The sequence below is a fragment of the Ictalurus punctatus genome, chromosome 15, assembly GCF_001660625.3.
Source record: "Ictalurus punctatus breed USDA103 chromosome 15, Coco_2.0, whole genome shotgun sequence".
Classification (NCBI taxonomy): Eukaryota; Metazoa; Chordata; class Actinopteri; order Siluriformes; family Ictaluridae; genus Ictalurus; species Ictalurus punctatus.
Window position 1 is genome coordinate 23,067,505 of NC_030430.2, and position 24,219 is coordinate 23,091,723.

A 24,219-nucleotide genomic window follows, 5' to 3' on the forward strand; every position below is an offset into this window, starting at 1 on the left:
TGCACTGTTCTGTGTATTTGTTGTGTTTTGTGCGCTCGTTCTACACTGATGCGTATTTGCAGTTCATACAGTCGTGTGTAATGCGATGTAACAGTGTTGCCGTGTGTTGCGCCGTGGTCCTGAAGAAACAACATTACATTCCCATGTATAAAATTTCCATGGAGGAATGACAATAGCGAATAAACTCCACTTGAACTGAAGGAGAAGTCGTGCTCTGAAGTACTGAAGTGTTTAATAAATAACAGGAACAACAACAACAACAACGACACAACATATGCTTGCTTTCTGGATGTATACTGTATATACACATACATATTTAATTATATTTTTGCCTGTATAAACTATATAAATATGTCATGCAGTCATCATAACTTAACAGACCAATAATTTACAGTGTGAGGTAGGGTAGGACAGGGTTGGGGTGTTGTAGGTGGAGAACAATAAAAGGGGGGAAGGAGTCTGGTATGCTGAATTGGCAGTATGGCGTTTGTTTTTCCGAGACGTGGACGGGAGGATGGAGGTTTTTAGCCAAACAATCGAAACAAATCAGCGCATCTAGAGAAAGATTTATTGAAATAGCTTCCTCTGGAAGCACAGACACGATTTGATTTGGTCAATTACTTTGATTCACTTGATTCGTTTAGCGAATCTTGATCACGAATCAAGTGCATGGTGAACGGAATCGCTCGTTAGTGCGTCTTCCACTCTTCGGTCCATTCGTCAAAACAAGCGGAACAAATCCTTTCTACGATTCGAACGATTCGATACTTGTTGACTTGAGTGCATCGGTGAGTACGTCAGTTTGATTCACTGATGCACTTGAATGACTAGCAAACCGAATCATGAATTGGATCATTGTTATGACGGACCAATTCACTTGATTTACTCATCGAGGAAACGAGCAAGTCAGATCATGAACCAGTACTTCCACAATTCAATTCATCGATTCATTCAGAAAACAGGTGAAATGTCGCGAATCAGTGCTTCCACGACTTTCGACTGACCACGCACACGCACGCGGCGTTAATTCGGATGAACCTCCAGGTGACCTGATTCTTGAAAGATGTTAGCGCACGAACGTATGTGTGTGTGTTGGTGCAGTAGGAGTTCCAGCGCTTGTTATCGATCCCACGGCACCCGGTTGTTCCCGCCTTCATCCCGCGGTGGGTGGGCCCACGGTTTGTGACGCGACAAGTGGTTTCGTAAAACATCTGCTTCTTGACCACGTTGTTGATGCGAACATCAGGCAGCACCATCACTTCGTTTCCCCCTAAGTCTGTAGCACGGGTCATGTTTCCCACCCAGTGGTTTTCGCTGTCGCAGGCCGAATATTCACCGCGGTTCTGGATGTCGCGTGCTCTCCGCCGTATTCGCGGACTCCGAGGCTCTGAACGGCCATCGGAGGGCACCACGTCGCTGAAGAGCACACGAGGTGATCGGTAACGCCGCTTGTTGAACAGTTTAGGGTCGACTGTGGGGATGAGGTCATCGTGGGTCGAGTCCTGGGTTCCTGCGTTCTGATTGGCTGGTTCCTGTGAGTGGGTGTTTCCCACCATGTTGAGTGCAGCCTGGACGCTGATCAGGAAGAGCAGGACCGGCGTCGACGACCTCATGGGCACACGTGCTAGAGAGAAAGAGAGCGAAAGAAAGGATTGTAATAGACGAGTCAGCTATAACATCTTATAAATCTTTTCATAAATACCTCTCTTTTTTTTTTTTTTGTTAACACAGTTTGATATAATTTCACCCCCTAAGCTCCGCCTCCCAAAATTTGTTGGCAGAATGTAGCGGAAAAAAATGGAAGTAAAGACGATGATAATATAGTTACGCTTTGAACTTATATGTTAAATATTAAGTATGGCCTCAATAGCCCATGTAGGAACAGGATGCGTTTCACAGCGAGTGTGTAACGTGACGTGTGTTCCACCTGTGAAATGTTCCTGGTTGAAGTGAACGTCTCGTGGGCCCCTAAAGCCAGTGTCCAGTGCTGGCTGAGCCCCGAGAGCCTGCCATCAGGACCGGCCTGTGCGTCTGCTTCTCTCTGTAACACACACACAAATACATTTCGTTTACGAAGCATAAACTTCTCCTCTCCATTTCCTTTTCCGGCGTCCGGCTCTAGACTTCAGGTGCCGACAAGCTAGGAAACGTCAAGATAGGATTCTGCATACGTTTCTTTCCTAGAAGTTGTCTTCTTAAATTCATACCTGTTTCACGACCGTAAAAATCATTTCTCATCCCAACTAATCAAAAATATATCCACGTTATCATAGCCGAAAAGCTACTGTTGGAGAAAATGCAGAAAGTTCACAAGTACGTGGAAGTCTCAAAGGAGATCTCAGAGAATGTGACTGGCGGACCAATCAGCATACAGAAACAAATCAATATGCAAATCAGCTCGATAAACTTGGTACGTTACTCCAAAATGTACTTTTTCTCATCATGGCACCCGTGTTATGACTGGCTAGTCTGCACGCTTCAATTCTTTTTGATGTTTTGATGCGTCTCACTGGTTTCAGTCAGGCATCTGATTGTTTTTCCCCCCACTCCAATGAATATTTGATGCTTAGTTTTGATCTAGCAAATTGATGGTTCACTGCTGAACCAATAAACAATACATTGAAAATACTTTGACATTTTTATAGATAAACTGTGAAATAAAGAATTCTTTCCATTTGTCCACACAAAGGGAGTGCAAATTTTTGCACTTAACTGTACCTGTCTATCTGTGCAGCCCATAATAGACATACAGCCACTAGAGGGCAGTAAAGCACTTTATATGTCAGCAATTTCTCTCTCTCTCTCTCTCTCTCTCTCTCTCTCTCTCTCTCTCTCTCTCTCTCTCTCTCTCTCTATCACACACACACACACACACACACACACACACACACACACACACACACAGAGTCACAAATCCTACAGAAGGTAGTATTATAAACAAATCTAAGGTTGCCATGGTTTAAAAGATGGGAATTCCTGCTCATTACAGTGAGTCCACTCATTCAGCTCAGCTTACCATTTCAACAGAAAGAAAAGGGAGGAGAGAGCAAGACTCGTGTATACACAACTCTCGACGTTCACCTGTGTTAGTGAATGACATACAAAGATTTTGCCTTTCTCGCTCTCTCATTTCTTTCTCTCTCCCTCTTTTCCTCAGTCAAACTAGCTTAGTTCTAGCACTTAGCACAATCATAAATTCATTTGATCTAGCCATCAAATTGAAATCAGTCCAGTAAAATCATTTAAGACGGTGTTTCAAACCATTAGCGTCTCTACGTCACAGTCCACTTGTGTCTTTCTATGAAATGTGAGGTATTTGTAATCATTTTAAACCTATTCCTTCTAGCAGACCAGACCGTTGTAGCTAGTGAAAATTAGCCTGTGCTCTCAGTATAATGTACTTTGTCGCGTGGTACCATCAAGGGTACGTCTATTGTACTTTTAGTGTACATCTTATACGCAGAAAATGATGTCAGGTATACAATTTGCCCTTAACAACCACTCTTGTACCTTTAACACACTTTTAGAGTACTAGTTTAAAAGTACTTTGTGGTGTAATATGTTGAAGGGTACACTATTGTCTACTACTTTCCAGGGACAAGATACACACGAAAGGGACAAAATGGTACCACGATGGTGATAGGGAAAGGTACAGTGTAGTACCATTTTTAATTAGATTGTAGACAAATCGCTGCCTTCAAAGTGCACTTAAACCACCTCCTTACAGGGAACTTAGTAGCTCTGTTTATTAGTTCCGTTTAGACGCGTTCTGATGATGTCATCTTGCGCCTCTTTAGAATATTATACAGGAAAAGAGGTGATACAACTAGCCACCTTGGCATTCCCTGAATTGAGAGTTCAAAACTTAGCATCGCTTGCTAAATAATATGTGTTACAGATGTCATGATATTACGAAACAGCTGATTATTTAATGCAGTAGTATTCTGCGGTTTGGGACACCACCCGTGGCTGTATTCCAAACGGGTGGGGGGGAGTAGCAAGAGCTTAGCACAGTCGAAAATCACAAACTCTCTCTCCAAGCATGTTTTTTGGTGCAAGTGGTCACTTTCTTGTGGTTCGTTCCCTCCACATGCAGCACATGTGCGGTCCGTCTAAACACACACTCACTTGATGGATGCTGGATGACTAAGGGGGGTAGGGGGATGTATTTACACTACGACCAGCGTAGTTGCACTTTAACGCTGAAATGTGCGCTCCATGCTCCCCTCTGTAAACACACACAGGAGGTCAAAGTGGTTTAGCAAATCCTTCTGACAGCTTGTTTCAATGGACACTCCGCACTACCCCTAAACACTACAGCCATCAATCATTGGACTAAAACACAGCCACAGATACACCCTGGTACCGTTTGCTTATTTTTCACCTCCATACCAACAGCCATAAGATGTATTTCTAAGGATCTATTATGTTTTTGAACAAGATGATGTCATCAGAAAGTGACAAGCAAACACACGAGAAACTGAAACACACACTAACCACAACATTTATTTGACACCACGATTCTTACACCTCATCCAATCACACGCAGCCGAGGGCTGTGTCCCAAACCGCATAGAAAACAGTGCTCTCAATAATAGATTAAAAAAAAAAAAAATAGTCCGTTACCTAAGGTTCCCACAGGTATCATGTTATTTTTTTTTACACACTATTTAATATGCTAGTATTTAAAATAATTGAGGATGCTGTTCTAGCTTGCTGACATTCCACATCACCACCCAGTTTAGGATGCGATTTAGGACGGAGCCTTATACACTTCCTAAGCCTATATTTATTCAAAAACACTCTGTTTATCTTTTGATTCACACCAGAAACATTCAACTTCATGTGGCCTGCATCCACGAAGCACATATGCCAAAAAATTACAAATCCTTTATTAAGCAGTGTTAGATATTTGTCTAAATCTTTAGTTTGACACTTTCCTGTCCTTCCTGTTTAGCCTGACTCCTGGCCACTGTCAGAGGCTGCGTCCCAAACCACCCACTGCCTAATAAATAATCAGCCACCACAGTTGATCTCCTATTTTGTCGTATAATTCTTTGTTAATTTTGTTGATATTTCCCAATAACGTTTTTTTCCCCCCACGATGAACGTGATACGTTAAGTAAATAACAATTTAGTCTTCTGCTGAATATTGATGAGGAACTCCGACAACATTTTAGTTTTCCTTGCGGTCATTTTCCATCATCTAAATCTACACTGAAACTAATAACTAAAGGACTAAAACGTGCCTTAAAACTAAGAGTAAAAATTTGGAATTGGCCGAGCACTGGTGCGATTTAACACTGAATTTAAACTCAGACTGCGATAGTCATGATGTGACCTCAGAGGTTTAATGCTTCCACCATTAAACTGTTAAAGATTTGATATTAAAGCAGATAACAGCAGCTCTGACATAATAGATGCACTAAAATAGACTTTAACCAGGGCATGGTGGGCTGGTTTGATTCTTTCTGAAACTGATGATCTCCTGTGATTTTACACACATAACAGTCTCTAGAGTTTACACAGAATGGTGCAAAAACCAAAAAAAAAACATCCAGGGTCTGCAGGCGAATGACCAGACTGGTTTGAGCTGACAGGAAGTCTATCGTAACTCAAATAAGCATTCTTTACACACCGTGGTGAGCAGAAAAGCATCTCAGAACGCACAACACACCAAACGTTGAGGTGGACGGGCTAAAACAGTCAGCTTATTGAACAGAAAAAAAAAATCCTGTAGCACAAAACGAACAAAACAGTGAATCGAGTAAAACGAACGAGTTTTTAAAGCGAGTTATGACTTTATTCATGCACATTAAGTAAAAAAACGAGCCGATCGTAACAAGGGGGAAAAAAATAAAGGGCTGATAAGATCAAAGAAGACTCAACCGATATGGTGCGGATGTTGTAAAATTTCAGATGTGATCGTTATCACCATGTTCAGTCCTTCACCATTTAAGACTCATAACACAAACTAAGCTTTAAACACATGGTCATGTAGAAGGGCCCATGGATATAGCGAATATTCATTGAGTAAAAGAAAGGCCATGAAAATATATGTCAATTCAATTTTTTTCCTTAGAAGAATTATTTGATCGTCTATCGTCTACTATGACTGTTTTTTTTCGTATCACTGATTTCTGTTTTTTTGTAGAAAAAGGCAACTGTTACTTCTGTTTTCCAAGAGAAAATTTCACAGAGGAGTGATTAATTGAGCGAATTCCCCCTCCAGCTTGTTGGATCTCGGTACATGCCTTGGCGCCTTACCCGTATGTGGTGCGTGGAGAGGTCCGCTACAATATACTTCCATACTTCCATTGGAAGTTTTCTTGTTCTGCATTGGCCATGAAGTTAATTTTGGTTTTGGTTGAAGACGATAGTAAAGAACACTTCCTGGAGTGTCGTTATACTGCAGAAAAAGCCTCCAGACCTCTTTCTCAACAGTATACAATGGTATAAAAGTTTGTGGGCGCCTGACCTTCACACCCATATGTGGGCCTTTCTAAACTGTTACCACAAAGTTGGAAGCAAACAACTGTATAGAATGTCTTTGTATGCTGTTGGATTACAATTTCCCTTCACTGGAACTAAAAAGTCCAGAACTGTTCCAGTATAGTAATGGCCCTGTGCACACAGCGAGGTCAGTGAAGACATGGTTAGCCAAGGATGGTATGGAAAAACTCGAGTGTCCTGCACAGAACCCTGACCTCAACCCTACTGAACACCTTTGGGAGGAATTGGAACACTGACTGCACCCCAGGCCTCCTCATCCATCACTGCCTGATCTCACTAATGCTCTTGTGTCTGAATGAACACAAATCCCCACAGCCACGCTCCAAATTCTAGTCTAAAGCCTTCTCAGAAGAGTGGAGGTTATTAAAACAGCAAAGCGGCGACCGACTGTCTTTCAATGCCCGTGGTTTTGGAATGGGATTTTGAACAAGAATATACACCGATCAGCCAGAACATTAAAACCACCTGCCTAATATAGTGTAGTTTCCCCTTGTGCTGCCTAAACAGCTCTGACCCGTCGAGGCATGGACTCCACAAAGACCTGGGGAAATTGAAGGCCAAGTCAACACCTTGAAATGTTGGTCAGGTTCAAACCACTGAACAATTTGTGTGGCAGGGCGCATCATCCTGCTGAAAGAGCCCACTGCCATTAGGGAATACCATCGCCATGAAGGGATGTACCCGGTCTGCAATGATATTTACTGTAGACAGGTGGTACATGTCAAAGTAACATCCACATGAATGCCAGGACTCACGGTTCGCCCAAGGTTCGGTGTAAGGGTGTACTAATCAGGTCTCTTCGGTTCGTCATTCAATAAGATGATAGCTGCTTATCAGATTACATTCCAAATGACAACTAAGTTACTTACATGCTTTTACCTTACTGCTATTTTTAGCAATATATTTGAATATTTGTTACTTCTGTGTAAGCACCAGTGTGTACATGCTTGTTAAAAAGCCTACGAGTCTTTATCTAAACTGAAAAGTTAGTATGCTTTTGTAATATATATTCAGGGTTGCCAGGGCCATGGTTTTTACACCACATCGGGCTAATTTTGGAATAAATTCGCTTGTGTTAAAAACAATACCCTGTGTTCGCCGAACTCTTAGATTCAACCTCAAAAGGAAACTCTCGCTGTGGTTGCTGGGACTACAGTCGCTGCGATGGCCTCGGGACTGCAATTACAACATGCAGTTTTGCACTCGGGTCTCCTTTAGTGAACAGTGGACTAGTTCAACAAACAGACTTCATGTGCAAACCGTAATGAACTTTCTTTTACTCTCACACTCTCCGTTGTGGACGGGTTCCCTTCTGAGTCTGGTTCCTCTCAAGGTTTTTTCCTCGTATCATCTTAGGGAGTTTTTCTTCACCACCGTCGCCACCGGCTCACTCAATACGAATAAATTCACACACTTAAAATCTGTATCCTGTGTTTATATGTTTCTGTAAAGCTGCTTTGAGACAATGACCGTTGTTAAAATTGCTACACAAATAAAACTGAATTGAATTGAACCAAGAGAAAAGAAAGATGTTCATGCATTTTCAAGGCAGGTGAGTAAAACGATGACTTGCGTATTTTTTTTTTTTTTGACCAATGAATGAACGACCTTACACTATACTGTCACTGTTCTGTGATATACCACCAACATACAGTATTTCGGGTTAGTTTCAGTTCTTTGTGTGCATTTTTAAGGCTTAGCTGGAAATTTAGCTAAAACCTGTGCATGCTAGATGCAGGTTGAAAACTAGCTAGAGTTAGTAAAATAGCTAGCTGTGTTAGCCCTGTTTTTTTTTTTTTTTTTTTTTTTAAAGAACTCATTTTGTTTATCTAAGCTGAGAAACTTGTGAGTGATTGTATACCAACAAACGTCACAGTGATTACATCGTAATAACATCATTAGCAGTAATAAAATGCTAGATGATTGCTGATATGAGACTAATGCCACCACAAACTTAGCTTACATGCTTTATGTAATTAGCCCACGGCATCCTGCGCTAATAGATTGTCAGCATCGGATAAATTAACGTCCTTCAGAAACACAAACATCCTGCCACTGAGCGCTGCGTCTCGCACACCGAGGGCAGTGTGTTAACTGAATCGGTGTTGGGTGTCGACACGGTGCTTTTGCCAAAGTACACACTCTCACTGAGGCGCTGACAGCAACGACGAGATTATGAAGTGGTGTTAAAGACTGACGGCTCATTTCTGTCATCAGAAAGACAGACAGAGCGCGTATTAGAGATTCAAACAGGAGTAAAAACTAATCCGAATGACCGCAGAAAAATTCACTTTATGTTTGAATTGCATTCAATGAAACGCTGGGGCTCTGGTTACGAATCTGCAAACTCAAATCGGATTAAGCTTTAAAAAATAACATGCTTTGGAAGGATATTTAACCAGAGGATAAAATCTTGTTAGCTACATAATTCCCATGGCTCCAGTTCATAAAAAAAAAAAACAACAACAACCAAATAGTCAGAGCCAGACACCAGGGATATCTTCCTCGACTGACTACGTCTGTGAAAAATAGAACTGTTTTGCCGAAATTTTTGGTGTGTGTTTCTATGTGTAATTTTTAAAATGTAATGTTAAAAACAAATGTTATTTCTGATAATTGAATTTCTTGCTTAAATCTAATTTGATATTTGAAGGAAATATGGCAATAATGGGGGGGAGGGGGGGATGGAAAACTCAAAGTATATATATTCAATATATATATATACAATATATATATTCAATTTTCCTCATGTCTAATCTCTTCTATTGACGCATGTGTTCAGACAACACTCAGAGGGAATTGATCTCAAATGGATCATAAGGTTTGGTAACACTTTACAAGAACAGTATATGATAATAATCATGCACTAAACCCTGAATTAAGGCGTGTACTAATCTTGAAGCGATAACGTCGTGATACGTTAGTCTTATGAATTTATGCACGAATAAAGATGCACGAGCATCTTAAGTACATGTTAGTACACGTATTAATTAACACGTAGGGGTAAAGTAAATCAAATACGCTCTATAAGAAATATTATGAATTAAACGTGTACAATTTAAATTTTTTTAAATATAATTTGCCGTACGCAGCTGCGTATACAGACGTCACCGGACGGCGTTAAAAACGAAATTATCGGTGTTTATTATTAGTGCGTTTTTTGACGTTCGATAAGGAGGATCAAGGTAAATTATGAAAGTAATCCAGCGCCATCCAATGATGTTAGTGCACGCAGCTGCAAATTATGTAAACAATTTGAAATGATGCGCGTTTAGTTCATAGTAAGTATTAATTCAGGTATTAGCGCATGATTATTCGTATACTGTTCATGTAAAGTGTTACATAAAGTTTTGCACAAACGTGTGGAGTCCATGAGAGCTCGAGTACACACTGTCATTAAAGCAAAAAGGGGACATACCAAACGCTACGAAACGCTGAAATTCGTGTAAATATTTAAAATATTCTACTTCTCACGCAAGTTGTGGTCAGTAATATAATTTGTAATGAAAACTGCTGTATTAAATTGGAAAAGAATGTAAAATAGAAATTGGTACCCCGTCCAGGGTGTACCCCGCATTGTGCCTAATGCTCCCTGGGATAGGCTCCAGGTTTCCCCGTGACCCTGAAGAAGGATAAGCGGTATAGAAGATGGATGGATGGATGGATGTAAAATAGAAGACATTTTCACTGATGGTCTCACTTTTGAACCCCATTGTATTTTTTTTTTTTTGACGAAATATAAAATTAATTACAGTAAAGAAATATTCTGAGTTATTTAACAGGACCTGTAAAATGCATTGTATAGAAAAACCACACCTCGTTTATTTTACATGAAATATACTCTCGTTAACGATAAGTCATTTATGATTCTTGCCAATTGTGAGGCTCGGCTTCTTTTTAAATGCCATAAAAGATCGGTCTTTATGGAAAATATGTGGTTTTATATTGATTTGCTGCGGTTTTAAACCACGCTGCAGAATATCTTGCCAACTGTGCAAATGAAAAATAATACTGTTTTTGCATTCCAGGTTAAACCATATTTATTTCATTATCATGCTAACTCAAATGGTAAATGACACGTCATTGATAAACTGAACTGGAATACATTGCTCAATATATAAATACATCTCTAATTCCAGGATTATCACTTGCATAAATAATAAGTGTTACTTTAGTGCTCAATTTAGTCTCATTCTCTCTTGCTCTCTCTCTCTCTCTCTCTCTCTCTCTCTCTCTCTCTCTCGCTGCCTGTGGTCCATAAAATCCTCCTTGTGGTTATATTGAGGTCGAAGCCATTATTAATACCATGTGTTATTCTAAACACACGTTTCAGTCAATACACAGAGCTATTATTGCATAGTGATTATGGTGGCCTGAACATAATATCTGTGTAACACAGAATGACTGATGACAAGTTAATATATGTTCAAACATTAATGCAGATGTAGTCCAGAAATCACAATGGGACCAACCAGTCATATGCCCCTACTGCGATGAGATCTGATGTACGTGGGCTGCTGCAGACCCTTACAGGTTACACTCAATGATTTTATTTCCGTCTGGATACATCTTCACCCTCGAGAAATTCAGCCAAAAATACCTTGATACCAAAATAACTCAAGGGCGGGCTGAAAACTTCAGTCCTATCTGGATCTCTGATTTTATAAGCAGATGTTGATTCTAGAATTGGAAAACATTATGATGGCTGAGTCCATTAAAAGGAAGATGGAAATAAAGTCAATCCACCAGGCAAACTATCCAACAAGCAATTAAACGGGTGATTAAAATAATCGACACGGGTATAAAGCGTCAGTTTATCTTCATGTAGGATGCAAACACATTTTGCTCTTCACACATTTCTGCTCTTCAATATTTAAACTTCTAGGAAAATCGTGAGGAATGGAGCGAAGATCATCATGCATGACGCAAATCATTTATTAGAGTTGTTATCCTGAAAAATGAATGCGGTCCAAGTAATGTCTTGTGAATGAAAATACTACACAACTTAAGTAAAGGGGCCGCAAAAGCAATTACTGAGAAACAACGGGAAGGAAAGAATGCTTATGACTGACCACAAGTGAAGCCTTTGTAGGGTTCAAAGTGGAACGCTGGTATTTATATTTGAGATGAAGACAAACAGATCACCAGTAGAAACACCGTAAAACTTCAATCCATCCATTCATTTTCCTACACTGGGTTGCAGGGAGCCTGGATCCTATCTCAGGAGACTTGGGGCACAAGGCGGAGGACACCGTGGACAGGGTGCCATCCCATAGCAGGGAACAATCACACAACGACAGTTTTTGAAATGCCAATCAGCCTAAAACAAATGTCTTTTGACTGGGGGAGGAAACCGGAGTACCCAGAGGAAACCCCCAAAGGACAGGGAGAACATGCAAACTCCACGCACACAGGGTGGAGGCAGGAATCAAACCCCCAAACGAGGAGGTGCGAGGCAAACGTGCTAACGAATAAGCCAACGTGCCCCCGCCACTGATACGAATGAAATTCGCATGGAAAACTATGTGCAATAAATCCATCCCTTATTCATTCTCAAGTCTGCACAACAACTGGAGAATATATGCTAACTGGAGAAGAAAAGAATGAACTGTTCTTTACGAGACTGTGTTGTGTACCACAATCCTCTACAGGCTTCAACAAGGAAGCTTAATGCCAACTAGTAAGTCATTAACAGTCTTGACTAATATTAACAGGATTAATAAAGGGAAAAAGTTCTGCATTGTTACCTTTGTGACTCTTACTCCTGAACATTACAGCCTCAGTTAAAGATGTTTAAAGATCATCTATTTGCGTTAAAACTGCACTCATTTTACACTTCGACACCCCCCTGCAATGCTAAATTAGGGTAATTACCATTAAATGGTCAATTTTTCTGAAATTAACCAAGTAACTGTGCAAATTTCTCAGTAAATACATTTCTAAATAAATAAAAGTCCCTGTATTTTGGGCTGAATGTAGTTTTTCTGTTCATTCTAAAATCTCATAACAGATGTGGGATGTGAACAGTAGTCAACACTCCCATATCCCAAGGAAAGGCATAGTATCTAAAGACATGTAGATGCAACGTACTGTAATTTTACTTGTTGCATTGCTCGGGGATATGCCAGCATAAATAAATGAGGAAGATTTTGGAAACCAGCACATGATGGCTATAGCTTTGGACCATCTAAATCTCCAGTGAAGTGGGGCCAAGAACATTGCAGTACAAACAAGACCCAAGGACAACCATGAGAAAATACAAAGTGGTGTAATCACAAACAACAAGTCATGGTACCTCACTTGAGGCCCCACAGCTAAACGCGCTAAAGTTATCCAAATTCCAAAAAAGTTTCCATTAAGCCACTTTAAACCATAGCATGGGGTCTAATTATTTGCGACTAGCAGCAGAAGCCACCTTGGTTGAACAGTCCATATGCAATTATAATGTCTCCTTGAATAAAGACGTGAGGGGGGGGGCCATGGTGAATTTAAATGATCAAAGTTGGCAAACCCAGAGAACAGTTGGTTTTCATTGACAATGGGACAACTGGGTCAAAATTCAACAGCCTGGAGCTTTGTGTATCCATTTGTAGCTCACAACTGATGCTACTTTAGAAAGGAATAGTGTTGAGAATTGATGTTCTATCAGCTGGAAATAGGAATTTGCTCTAGACAATACATAACCTAAATTCACCATCTTTCTTCCTCTAGTTCAGTTCATCGTAGTTACATGAATCAAGACCGCAGCATCCTCTTCCACATAAACTCGTCCAGGTGAGTATTTCCGGGGTTGACTAGTCCAGAATTCGTTCAGTATATTGCTCCATTTGGCTTTGAAGGCAGTCCCATGGTCTATGAGATGGAAACAATTCATTGCCATCATTCATAAGTTACTAATAGTGAGATATCTCTGGATGCTAACAAGATTGAGACTAGGGTATGGCAAAGAAATGCAATACCAGAATATCAATACCAACATGGTTATCAAAACTATTTCACTATAAGCAATGATTCTCTTCTTGAATGTTGGTTGAATGCCAAGTCAGGAGCACATGTCTGATTGATGGATTTCCAGTCGAACCTAAATACAAGGGCTACTAGTGCACAAGTACTAATTTATATAGGCATATCCCAGCGTCAATAATAAAAAAAAAATTCAGAATCACTCTTCTGGAAAGGGTAGAATTTGTGTATTTGTCACACTCTACTCATCAGTGATGCTCCTGACTACAATACAGGCATTTTTACCCCCGATATTTCCCTCGAAATACTCATATTCACTTATCTGCAGGTTTCAACACTTGGAATTCTATCAATGCATGAGAATAAGTTATGATGAGTATTCAAGAGCCCAACAGCAACTCTATTAAAGTATATATAATTGTGTTGTTACAAGCGCCAAAACAAACCCTCCGAGCTACCTTTCGGCAGATTTGTCACTTCTTATTCTTAATTTGTGAAGTAGGCAATGACCAATTTGCTGTTTGCAATTTGTTTGATGTCCATGAGCGCTAGTTATGTTGAATCTTCCATGCTGACATCAAATTGTAATACCCAAGTAGGCCAGGAAACTAGTTGGGTATTAGTTGGTAGACGAATTGGTAACTAGTTGGGTAACAGCTAGGACATTCTGGAAAAGGTTTCTCCATTCAGACAGCTCAAGTCAGTGAGGAGGTTGTCATTCAGGCCTTGTTGGTTAGGTGTCAGTATCCTCCTTATTCCATTATTATTTGAAGCAATTGTTTATGACTTGTGGGCTGACGCTTGCTATGTAATCTTGTTTGAGGCCATTTTTTTCTCTTCCTCATTTCTTCTGTAAATGATCAAGATTATCGAAGCCTAGTTATCCATAGCCAATGAACCTACCACACTAGTTTACTCTTAACTAACGGGTTAGAATTCACGTTACACCCTGACTGACTGATTGAACGTATGTTCAACTGATGCAACATTGACTTTGATGTCCATCCAAGATGTCCTGCAGTTCATTCAGCATATGATTAATGCCATTGAAGTTAAAAGACAAAGGTGGATGGTTGTAAAATAAAGAGTACAGAAGAAGGAACCGTTTACATTTGGCTAGAGCCTGTAGGCAAACTTTGATGTTCTGAAAGTCAGCTAAAGACACGCTGAATGACAGGATGATAGAACTTACTGAGGTTGAATGATTCGCCGTGTGACCGAGTGAAAGAACTTACCAAATAAATAATCTCGAGGGCATTGTAACATGGTGTGCTGAAGGTCAAAGGCGAACTGCAGCTTTTACAACAACCATTCAGCAGTCTGAGGTTTATCTGGATGCCTATTGATTTTGACAGCTTGTCAGCGCTGTGCCTTTCGACATGCTTTTAGAGCACTATTGTAGTTGAAAGCCTAGAGCTGACAGGTGTAATATAAAGAGTACAGAAGAAAGAAGCCCTTACATTTGTTTAGAGATCACTCGCAGTTTTCTGGAGCTGCTAGGCAAGCCTTGATGTATGTTATGGGAATGGATGAACGAATCGCTGAATGGCATAACTATAGAACTCGCCGAATGACTCACTGAAGGATTTTTGAGAAGATTTGGATGTGTTGTGCTGATGGTTCAAGGTAAAGTCCTGTGTTTTGGTTGCCTGGAAACTGATTCATCTAATGAGTGGTAGCTAATGTAAAGAAATAACATCTAGCAAGCTAGTTAGCTAGTTTAGTTGAATTGATGCAGATGAATGGAAATAAATGAGTATATGAATTCCCAGGGTGGGGATGACTGTGCAGTTCTGGTCTTTATCCTCACCTGATAAACTTTGTGACCTCAAGTCATTGGTGGACATCTTAACTATGAGATTTTACTGTTGTCTCCTTCTTGCATAAGCAGTAAAATATTATTTATGTCTGATGTTTATTTTCTCTCAGTGATGCAAGATGATGTATTTTACACGGAGTACGCGTTAGATTAAAACATACACACCAAATGAAAACTGCTTTTGTAGATGTTAATAGGAAATACGGTTTATGTTCTTTCTCTGGTTGTTGGTTGTCTGCCAGGCAACTATGAAAAAACAAACAACAAAAATAAAGATAAAAAAAACAAACAACAACCCCAAACTGAATAGCCCAGGCATGAACTCCTGCTTTTCCCAGACACCAGGTCCAACGATTTGTCAAACTCTGTCCATCATTTGTAGTATTCTGGAGCCATTAAGCACACCTTAATAAATGACCTCCTGATTGATAAATGACAGAACTTTCTGGATAATCTTGAAGGTCCTTTAGTGGTGTGCTAGAGAGTTGAAACTGTAGCCTTTGCAACACCAAATCAACAGCATTGGTAAATCTTCCAACATGTTTTTAATGGGTACCTTGACTCAGGAACAGAAACGGATCTTAACACAGACAGACTAATGATATTTTAATACATATCCAATCCACTTTAATGTAGATCAAGTCCTAAAATAACAAATTGGTAAACTTTAAAAAAAAAAAAGAAACGCCAAAAACAACAACTTCAAGAACAACAGTAACTTCTTCCAAATCTATGAGTCCAATCCAAGTTCAGAGCTAAACGGTTACGGGCTTAAGGAACTAAATAATGACAGACTTTCTCAAGCACCCTATACCAGTTCTCTGGCAGTCGTACCATTTGAACCCACGACCTGCTAATTATTGCCACCTTAACCTTAACCACGGACCTTAAGCAACATCTACTGCCCAAAGATGAGTGTTCGAATAGTGCAGTAGTAGGAATAGACTAGCAAACAATATCTAACAAGCTGGAGTCAGAAACAATAATCAGATCAGACAAAATGTCAGGAAACAACAGCAACAGGAAATTGACCAGATCAAGTGTGGAGCGGATATTTATACTCTAGGTAATGAGAAACAGGTCCTTCTAATCAGTCAATATTGTAGAGAGAGAGAGAGAGACAACTTGGTGGGTGAATGAATACTGAGATGTGAAGGGATGGTAAACTAACTGAAATGAACCGAATGAACTATTATAAATAACTCTAGGAATGAACTCCAGCCTTAAGACTGCACTTCACTGAGTGAAATTATACATGATTCTAAAAACTAAACATTGTCATGGACTCGGATTCAAATCAATTCAGTTTGATTTGTGTAGCACTTTGTCATAAAGCAGTTTAGGGAAATCTCGATGCACTGTCGATGTACAACCGTGCTATGTTGATAGGTATTAGCAAAAAAATGAATAAATAAAGAAGCCCATTATAAAACTATTTCAGTTCTAAAACTGACTGAGCTGTGTTTTAAGCCATTGCGCAATCCTCGATAATATTGGAATGCGCTGATCTTTAGTATGTTAGTATCTTAGTATGTTGCTTAGCAACCAAAGCATACTGTTAACAGGCGACTTTACGTAGCGGAAGAATGTGCATCACCCTATTTTTTTTTTTTTTACCCGTAATCATGATAAAAACACAGTAATACACGCCCTCTCATGGCTCTCTTATTGCTTCATTATACACTTGTTACACTGTACATTTCTGTATATGTATAATATAATGTTGCTAATTTCAGAAACCTCACTGGCTAGCTTGAAGTACTAGCATTCATGTCACATATATCAGCACAATGCATAATCATGCAGATACAAGGTCAAAAGCTTCAGTTATTGTTCTCATCAGACTTTAACCGTCCCAGAGATCACCCAAACAGACTCAGGCTCACCCAGACTGGACAGTTGAACATGTACAGTTTCAGTGGGTCTTTGCCCATGATTAGCATCAGATTCTTGTTCTTGGCTGACGGGAGTGAAACCCGATGTGGTCTTCTGCTGTTGTAGCCCAACCACCTCAAGGTTTGATGTGTCGTGCATTCTGAGATGCTTTTCTGCTCACCACGGTTGTAAAGGGGGGTTATTTGAGTTACTATAGACTTCCTGAAAAGGAGCTCAGGAGAGCAGCAGTTTCTGAAATACTTAAACCAGCCTATCTGGTACCAACAACCATGCCACGATAAAGGTCACAGAGATCACACTTTTTCCCCATTCTGATGTTTGATGAGAACATTAACTGAAGCGCTTGACCTGTATCTGCATGAGTGTATGCACTGTGTGCTGCCGCCACACGATTGGCTGATTGGATAACTGCATAAATGAGCAGGTGTACAAGTGTTCCTTTACTTAGTGAACTTAGAAACGTAGGTTTCTGTAATCTTGTTCAATTATTTTACTCTGAAGAGTCATCGGTGGCAGAATAGTGCTACATGACAGACTGCATACCGAGCTAACCTGAGGTCAAAGGTGACAGAAAGTAATTCAAAGTCAAAATAGTTTTTAAAGTCAAATTCTGGTCAGTTTTTTGGCTCTTTCTGGCAGAAATTCTGAAATGAGCAACGTCAAACTAGGCCCCCCCCACCTTAACATCCATCTATCCAGCCATCTATTTTCTATACCACTTATCCTAAACAGGGTCATGGAGGAGCCTACAGTATCCCAGCGGACTCCGGGCACAAGGCGGGCGACATCCTGGACACGTGGACATATTTCTATCTACTGTACTTATGAAATGCAACAGCAGTAGCTAGCTGCAATCCCATGCTAGCAATACTGTTCAGTTCATACCACCATGGTTAAATGGAAGTCAGAAGTCATTTGGTGGACGTAGCTAAGTGTCAGAGTACCAGTTGACGAATAAAATAAATTTAATAAAATTGATAAAACTAATAAAATTCGTTTAATAAAATTGAAAGTTTGAATTAAACCAACCCCCCCCCCAAACCAGACAGACGATAAAGTATCAGCCGAACTCACTGATCAGACCAGTCTGAAATGATGTGTCCAGATATTCTAACGAGCGCGCCTGACAGCCCGCTATCCGCGACTTTTCTACTAGACCTACTATTCCACAGAACTAAAAATAACTTAAGCAATGAGTATCAGTATTGGTTAACCCTGCATGTACCAAACTATCCATTTATAGAGTCAACACAGTGGATTTGCCCCGCCCATTTTACTGTAAAAGTGGAAAAACATCGAGGCACAGTTCATGTAGATGTTAATGGGACAACAATGATTGAGATACTGTGCTGCAGATTGTGGCCTCAAGACAAACATTAACTTCATTAGAAAGAGATCATGGGTTTAACTCCTCTAAGCCAGCTTTCTCTGGAAGCTCTCTCTCTCTCTCTCTCTCTCTCTCTCTCTCTCTCTTTCTCAGTAAAGAAAGTGCGCAGACTGTGGAGAAGTTTAAAACAATCCATAAATCAAGTGCACTTGACTTCAAATGAATAACTGACATGTTTGTGCGTGTCACAGGCCCTGTTAAAACACAGTTACCCTTCCTTTGCCCTCCCCGGGTTTTCTTACTGAAAACAGTGGCTCTGTGGCAGTCCTGGGATTCGTACTAACAACTGTATTATGACAGAAACAAAATATTAATCCTGACACTTGCCTGTTTTATGAATAATAAGTCTGGTAGGGATTGAAATGTTGACTTAGAGGCAGAAATGATCCTGTTGTAACCAAATGAAAATCCAGCTCCATCATACTGTACATCATACCGTGCTCAAATCACATAGAGCCTGTGGTTGAATTGTAAAACAATATAAGAAAGACAATGGTGGTTTCATGGCTGGGATTGTTGTTTTTTAGACCAGCTCTGGATTTAATTTATGCGCTGAGGGTTTTTTTTGTTGATAAGTGGTGCTTATGAGCTTCTTGGCTATGTTAGCTTTACAGCATAAACGATTCGATTTTGGCCAGAATGGAGTTTTGCCTGATTTCTGGCACCTCAACTAAATTCTGCCTGATTTCTGGCACCTCAACTTCAAGAAACCATAAATATATTTCATCAAAATGACTTTATTTGCTTGTTAATCTTGCCATGGCTAAATTCCTGCAAAGTTCATGTTGCGTCAGATTTAATAAACAGAGCGGTAAACAGTCGGTGTGCCAAAAGATGTCGAAAACCTTGCTGTGTCATTTCCTCACACAGTAACCATCACAATTTGATCAAGTTGCTGGAGAGATACATGCCATGGCAAAACAGAGTTACGTCTAATCGATTCTGTCTGAAATGACTGTCCAAATGTCTTGTGTTGCTCCTGTGCTGTAATCAAAATAAAACCTTTAAATGCAATGTTCTCTCTAGATTAAAACGCTAGACTGAGATACATGTAATAAATAAATAAATAAATAAATTAAAAAAAGGAATATATTCCTGTATTCCGATATATACGTATTACTAATCACTGAAATCTGCAGGAAGTCTTATTGCTTGTTATTTTAGTTAAAAAAAATTAAGGAAAAATTATGTTCTCACGTGGTTCATTCAAACACCAGAGAAAAATGGCACTGTTTTAATAATAATAACAATAAAAACCTGTCGTATATTTCAGCTTTTATCCAGTAAAAGTGACATAACACAGCACAGAAGTCTTGGTCAATGCTTACGTCACATCCCGCATTGACTACTGCAATTCCATCCTGTCTGGCATCCCTAATAAACTACTTCACCAGCGACAAATAATCCAAAACTCTGCAGCAAGGATCGTTACATGCTCCAAATCAACCAGCCATGTGACACCTCTACTCATCCAGCTTCATTGGTTTCCTGTTGCCTATCGAATTTAATTCAAAATTCTTTCTTTCTCACATTTAAAGTCCTACATAATCATGCTCCCACTTACCTCACTCACCTCATGGAGAACTACACCCCTACCTGCATACTGCGATCCTCCTCAGCAGGTCTACCAGCAATACCGGACATGAACTTTACCACCATGGGTGGAAGAGCCTTTAGTCACATCGCCCCTAAGCTCTGGAATTCACTTCCCCATCACATCCGCAACTGTGAATCCGTTTCAAGATTCAAAAGCTCTTTAAAAACTCATCTCTCCAGGCTTGCATATTCTCTGTGACATGGTTACATAATAATTAATTATAATACGTGTTTTAGTGTTTTATGTATAATATTGTATAATGTATATATATATATATATATATATATATATATATATATATATATATATATATATATGCATATGTATAATTGTGTATATATATGCATATGTATAATTGTGTATATATATGCATATGTATAATTGTGTATATATATATATATATATATATATATATATATATATATATATATATATATATATATATATATATATATATATAATATTGTGTTTGAGTGTTTTGTGAATTGTATTTGCATGCTGCATTTGTGACGTGAACTTCGGTGTCGTGAAGGCACTTTAAAACATTTTAAAATTATAATTATTATTATAATTATTATAAAAAAAGATAATACAAAGGCAGTTAATCCTAAAAAAACGTAAGCAATTTCACGTGTTTTGTGTGTGCATGATTTCTGTACAGAATCGTCAGAATAATCTTTTCTCGCACGGTTCAGTGGAGAAGCAGACGAGACAAATTGAAGGTTTCCTGGACGGTCGGCTGCTAAGATCATTGAGACGTCTAACAGTGAAAGCAGATGGAGGACGGTAGACAGGGTTTATAGTTAGTGCTGTGATTCAATTGTCCCTAACGTGTAATCAGTCTCACTCGGCACTGCTGCGTTGTGTTACGGAAATTTCATAACCTCTGCCTGAAACAATAAACACAGCGAGACATTTCTGATTTTCACAATTGACAGAAATGAGCTCAGCACCATGATAAGGTTGTGGGAACGCTAGCTTTTTAGTTTTCTCAGTGTAAAGCCCTTAAGATCATCAGCAATCGCAGTGTAATCAACAATACAATATCTACAAAAATCTTTTTTTCTCAGAGCAGAAATTATCCTGACTAGCTCAATCAGGCAACCAACCAAATCATTTCCTAGAACCACACTGAGGTTCCAAGAACCACCTTAAGAACCATCCTAGGGATCCTAACACCACAGTGCAGATTCTAGAACCATACTGAGGATCCTAAAACAACACTGAGAATGATCCCAGGGAGCCTAAAACCACATTGAGGATTCTGTACTTGCTCTGAAGATCCTAGAACCTCCTGGAGAACCACTCTGAGGATCTTAAAATCGCACTGGTGATCATAGAACCACACTGATTACCCTAAAACCACCCTGAGAATCTTAGAACTACACAGAGGAACCTAGAACTGCACGGAAGACCCTAAAACCACACTGAGATTCTAAGAACCTCACTGAGGATCCTTAGAACTGTACTGAGGGTCCTAAACCTCCATTGAGAAGCCTAGAACTGCACTGCGGATCCATTGACCACACTGAGCACACTGAGCATCCAAGAACTGCATTGAGCTTCCTAGAAATGTAATGAGGATCATAGAACGGCTTTGAGGACCTCAGAACTGCACTGAGAAGCCTAGAACTGCACACAGGATCCAGGGATCTCAGGGAGGTTGCTAGAACTGTCCTGAGGATCCTAGAACCACACTGAAGATCCCAGAACTGCACGGAGGATCCTAAAACTACAGTGAGGATGCTAGAACAGCATCAGCACTGAAGATCCTAGAAGTGCACCAAGGAACCTAGAACCACACTGTGGATCCTAAAACTACACTGAGGATACTAGCACCACACGGAGGATCCTACAACCACTCGAAGGATCTTAGAACCATCCTGCAGATCCTTGACATTGAGAAATCTAGGATATCTTATGGATGGATTTAACATTCCGTTATATATAAACATGGCTGGAAGCACACAGTACCAGCAGGTTAAAGCATCAGTATGTGTGTGGAAATGTAATTATGTTTCTCCTTCCTCAAGAGTCCCATAGTAACTTAATGGCCAGTGAACCTCAAAAATAACAATGTAATGCCCTGATATTATGAACTGTTCTACATGATCTGGAAAAGAGCTGCCATGATGAATCAGTATTAGAGTTTGCTGTGATCATTACACATGATAGTGTTACATCAACATTACATTAACATAACACTGAAGTGCATAATCACAGCTTGTAGGAGTTTTACTCTTCCAAACCACGAGGCAAGATCTGAGATAAACAGAATAAACTAGAGAAAAGGTATCACGCTGTGTTCATATCGTATAGCACTGTAAGTATTTTTTGTAAGTTCCAGCCGATAAAGTTTTTCAGAATTAAAAACTTTCTAATTTGAATGAAGATGGTGATGCGTTCAGAATGTCTACCGAGGTTCTAAATGTTTAAATGTTTCAACTTTAGGCTGAGGCTAAAGTTCCTGGGTTAAGGTTCTTGAGCTAAAATTCCTTGGTTGAATTTCCTCAGGTATGGTTACTGATTTAAAGTTCCTAGGATAAAGTTCTAAGTTGTAAATTACTGTCAGAAAGATACTCAACTAAAGGTTCTGGGCTTAAGTTCCTTGGTTGAAAATTCTCAGCTATAGTTCCTGATCTAACGTTTCTGGGCAAAGGTTCTTAAGTTGACGTATGTTGGATTCAATTTCTTAGCAATAGTTCCTGATTTAAAGTTCCTGGGCTGAAATGTCTTGGCTGAAATTTCTCATCTATATTTCCTGACCTAAAGTTCCTAGGATAAAGTTCAGAGTTGTAAATTACTGGGGAAAGCTCCTCAACTAAAGGTCCTGTGCGAAAGTTCTTGCGCTAAAGTTTTTTGGCTGAAAATTCTCAGCTATAGTTCCTGATCGGTTTCTGGGCTAAAGTACTTGGGCTTAAGTTCCTTGGTTGAAAATTCTCTGCTATAGTTCCTGATCTGAAGTTCCTGGGATAAAATTCCATGGCTGAAATTTCTCAGACATAACTCCTTTTCACAAGTTCCTTGGCTAAAGTTCTGGTACGTAAATTACTGGGTTAACGCTCTTCAATTAATGTTCTGGCCTAAAGTTCTTGAGCTTAATTTTCTTAACTGAAATTCATCAGCTGTAGTTTCTAATCTAATCTAATCTAATCTAATCTAATCTAATCTAATCTAATCTAATCTAGGCAAAAGCCCTTTGGTTTATGTTCCTTGGTTGAAAATTCTTAGCTATAGTTTCTGATCTGAATTTCCTGGGCTAAAGTTCAAAGGTGCAAATCACAGGGGCAAAAGCTCCTTAACTGAAGGTCCTGGGCTAAAGATCTTGGGCTTCAGTTCCTTCCCTGATATTTCTCAGCTATAGTTCCTGATCTAAAGTTTCTGGGCTAAAGTTCTCAGGCTTAAGTTACTCGGTTGAAAATTCTCTGTTATAGTTCCTGATCTAATATTTCTGGGTTAAAGTTCTTGGACTTAAGTTCCTTGGGTGCTCATTCTTAGCTATAGTTCAGTTCCTGGGCTAAGGCTCCATGGCTGAAATTTCTCAGTTATAGCCCCTGTTCTCAAATTCCTTGGCTAATGTTCTGAGGTGTAAATTACTAGGTTAAAACTCCTCAATTAAAGTTCCTGGCCTAATGTTCTTAAGCTTAAGTTCCTTAGCTGTAGTTTCTAATCTAAAGTTCCTAGGTTAAAGTTCTTGGGCTGAAGTTTCTTGTCTGAAAATTCTTATCAGTAATTTCTGATCTAAATTCCCCAGGATAAGTTCAACGGTGCAAATTACAGGGGCTAGATTTCCTCAACTGAAGGTCCTGGGCTAATGTTCCTTGGGTGAAATTTCTCAGCTATAGTTCCTGATCTGAATTTCCTGAGGTAAAGTTTTGAGATGTAAATTACTGATTTAAGTTCCCGGGCTAAAACTCCTTGGCTAAAGTTCCTAAATTTCCTGAAACCACAATTTTTATGCTAATCAGTACATGTTACATGATCATGTTTGTGATTGGCTGATCACATTGAACTCGTACATAACAGCAGAAGTAGCGTGGGAGG

General features: G+C 39.6%; 1 protein-coding gene across 2 annotated transcripts in view; it reads right to left on the reverse strand.

Annotated features, from left to right (window-relative positions):
• Positions 1-210: 210 nt before the first annotated feature.
• ngfa (nerve growth factor a (beta polypeptide)) overlaps positions 211-24,219 on the reverse strand; it is a 38,650-nt gene continuing 14,641 nt past the window's right edge. For both annotated transcript variants that reach the window (XM_017488212.3, XM_017488210.3), the window contains 2 exons: positions 1,928-2,041; positions 211-1,624 (listed from right to left, as the gene is read on the reverse strand). In XM_017488212.3, coding sequence (XP_017343701.1) covers positions 978-1,613 — 636 coding nt within the window. In that variant the 5' untranslated portion in view covers positions 1,614-1,624; positions 1,928-2,041 and the 3' untranslated portion in view covers positions 211-977. The remainder of the gene's footprint in view (positions 1,625-1,927; positions 2,042-24,219) is intronic.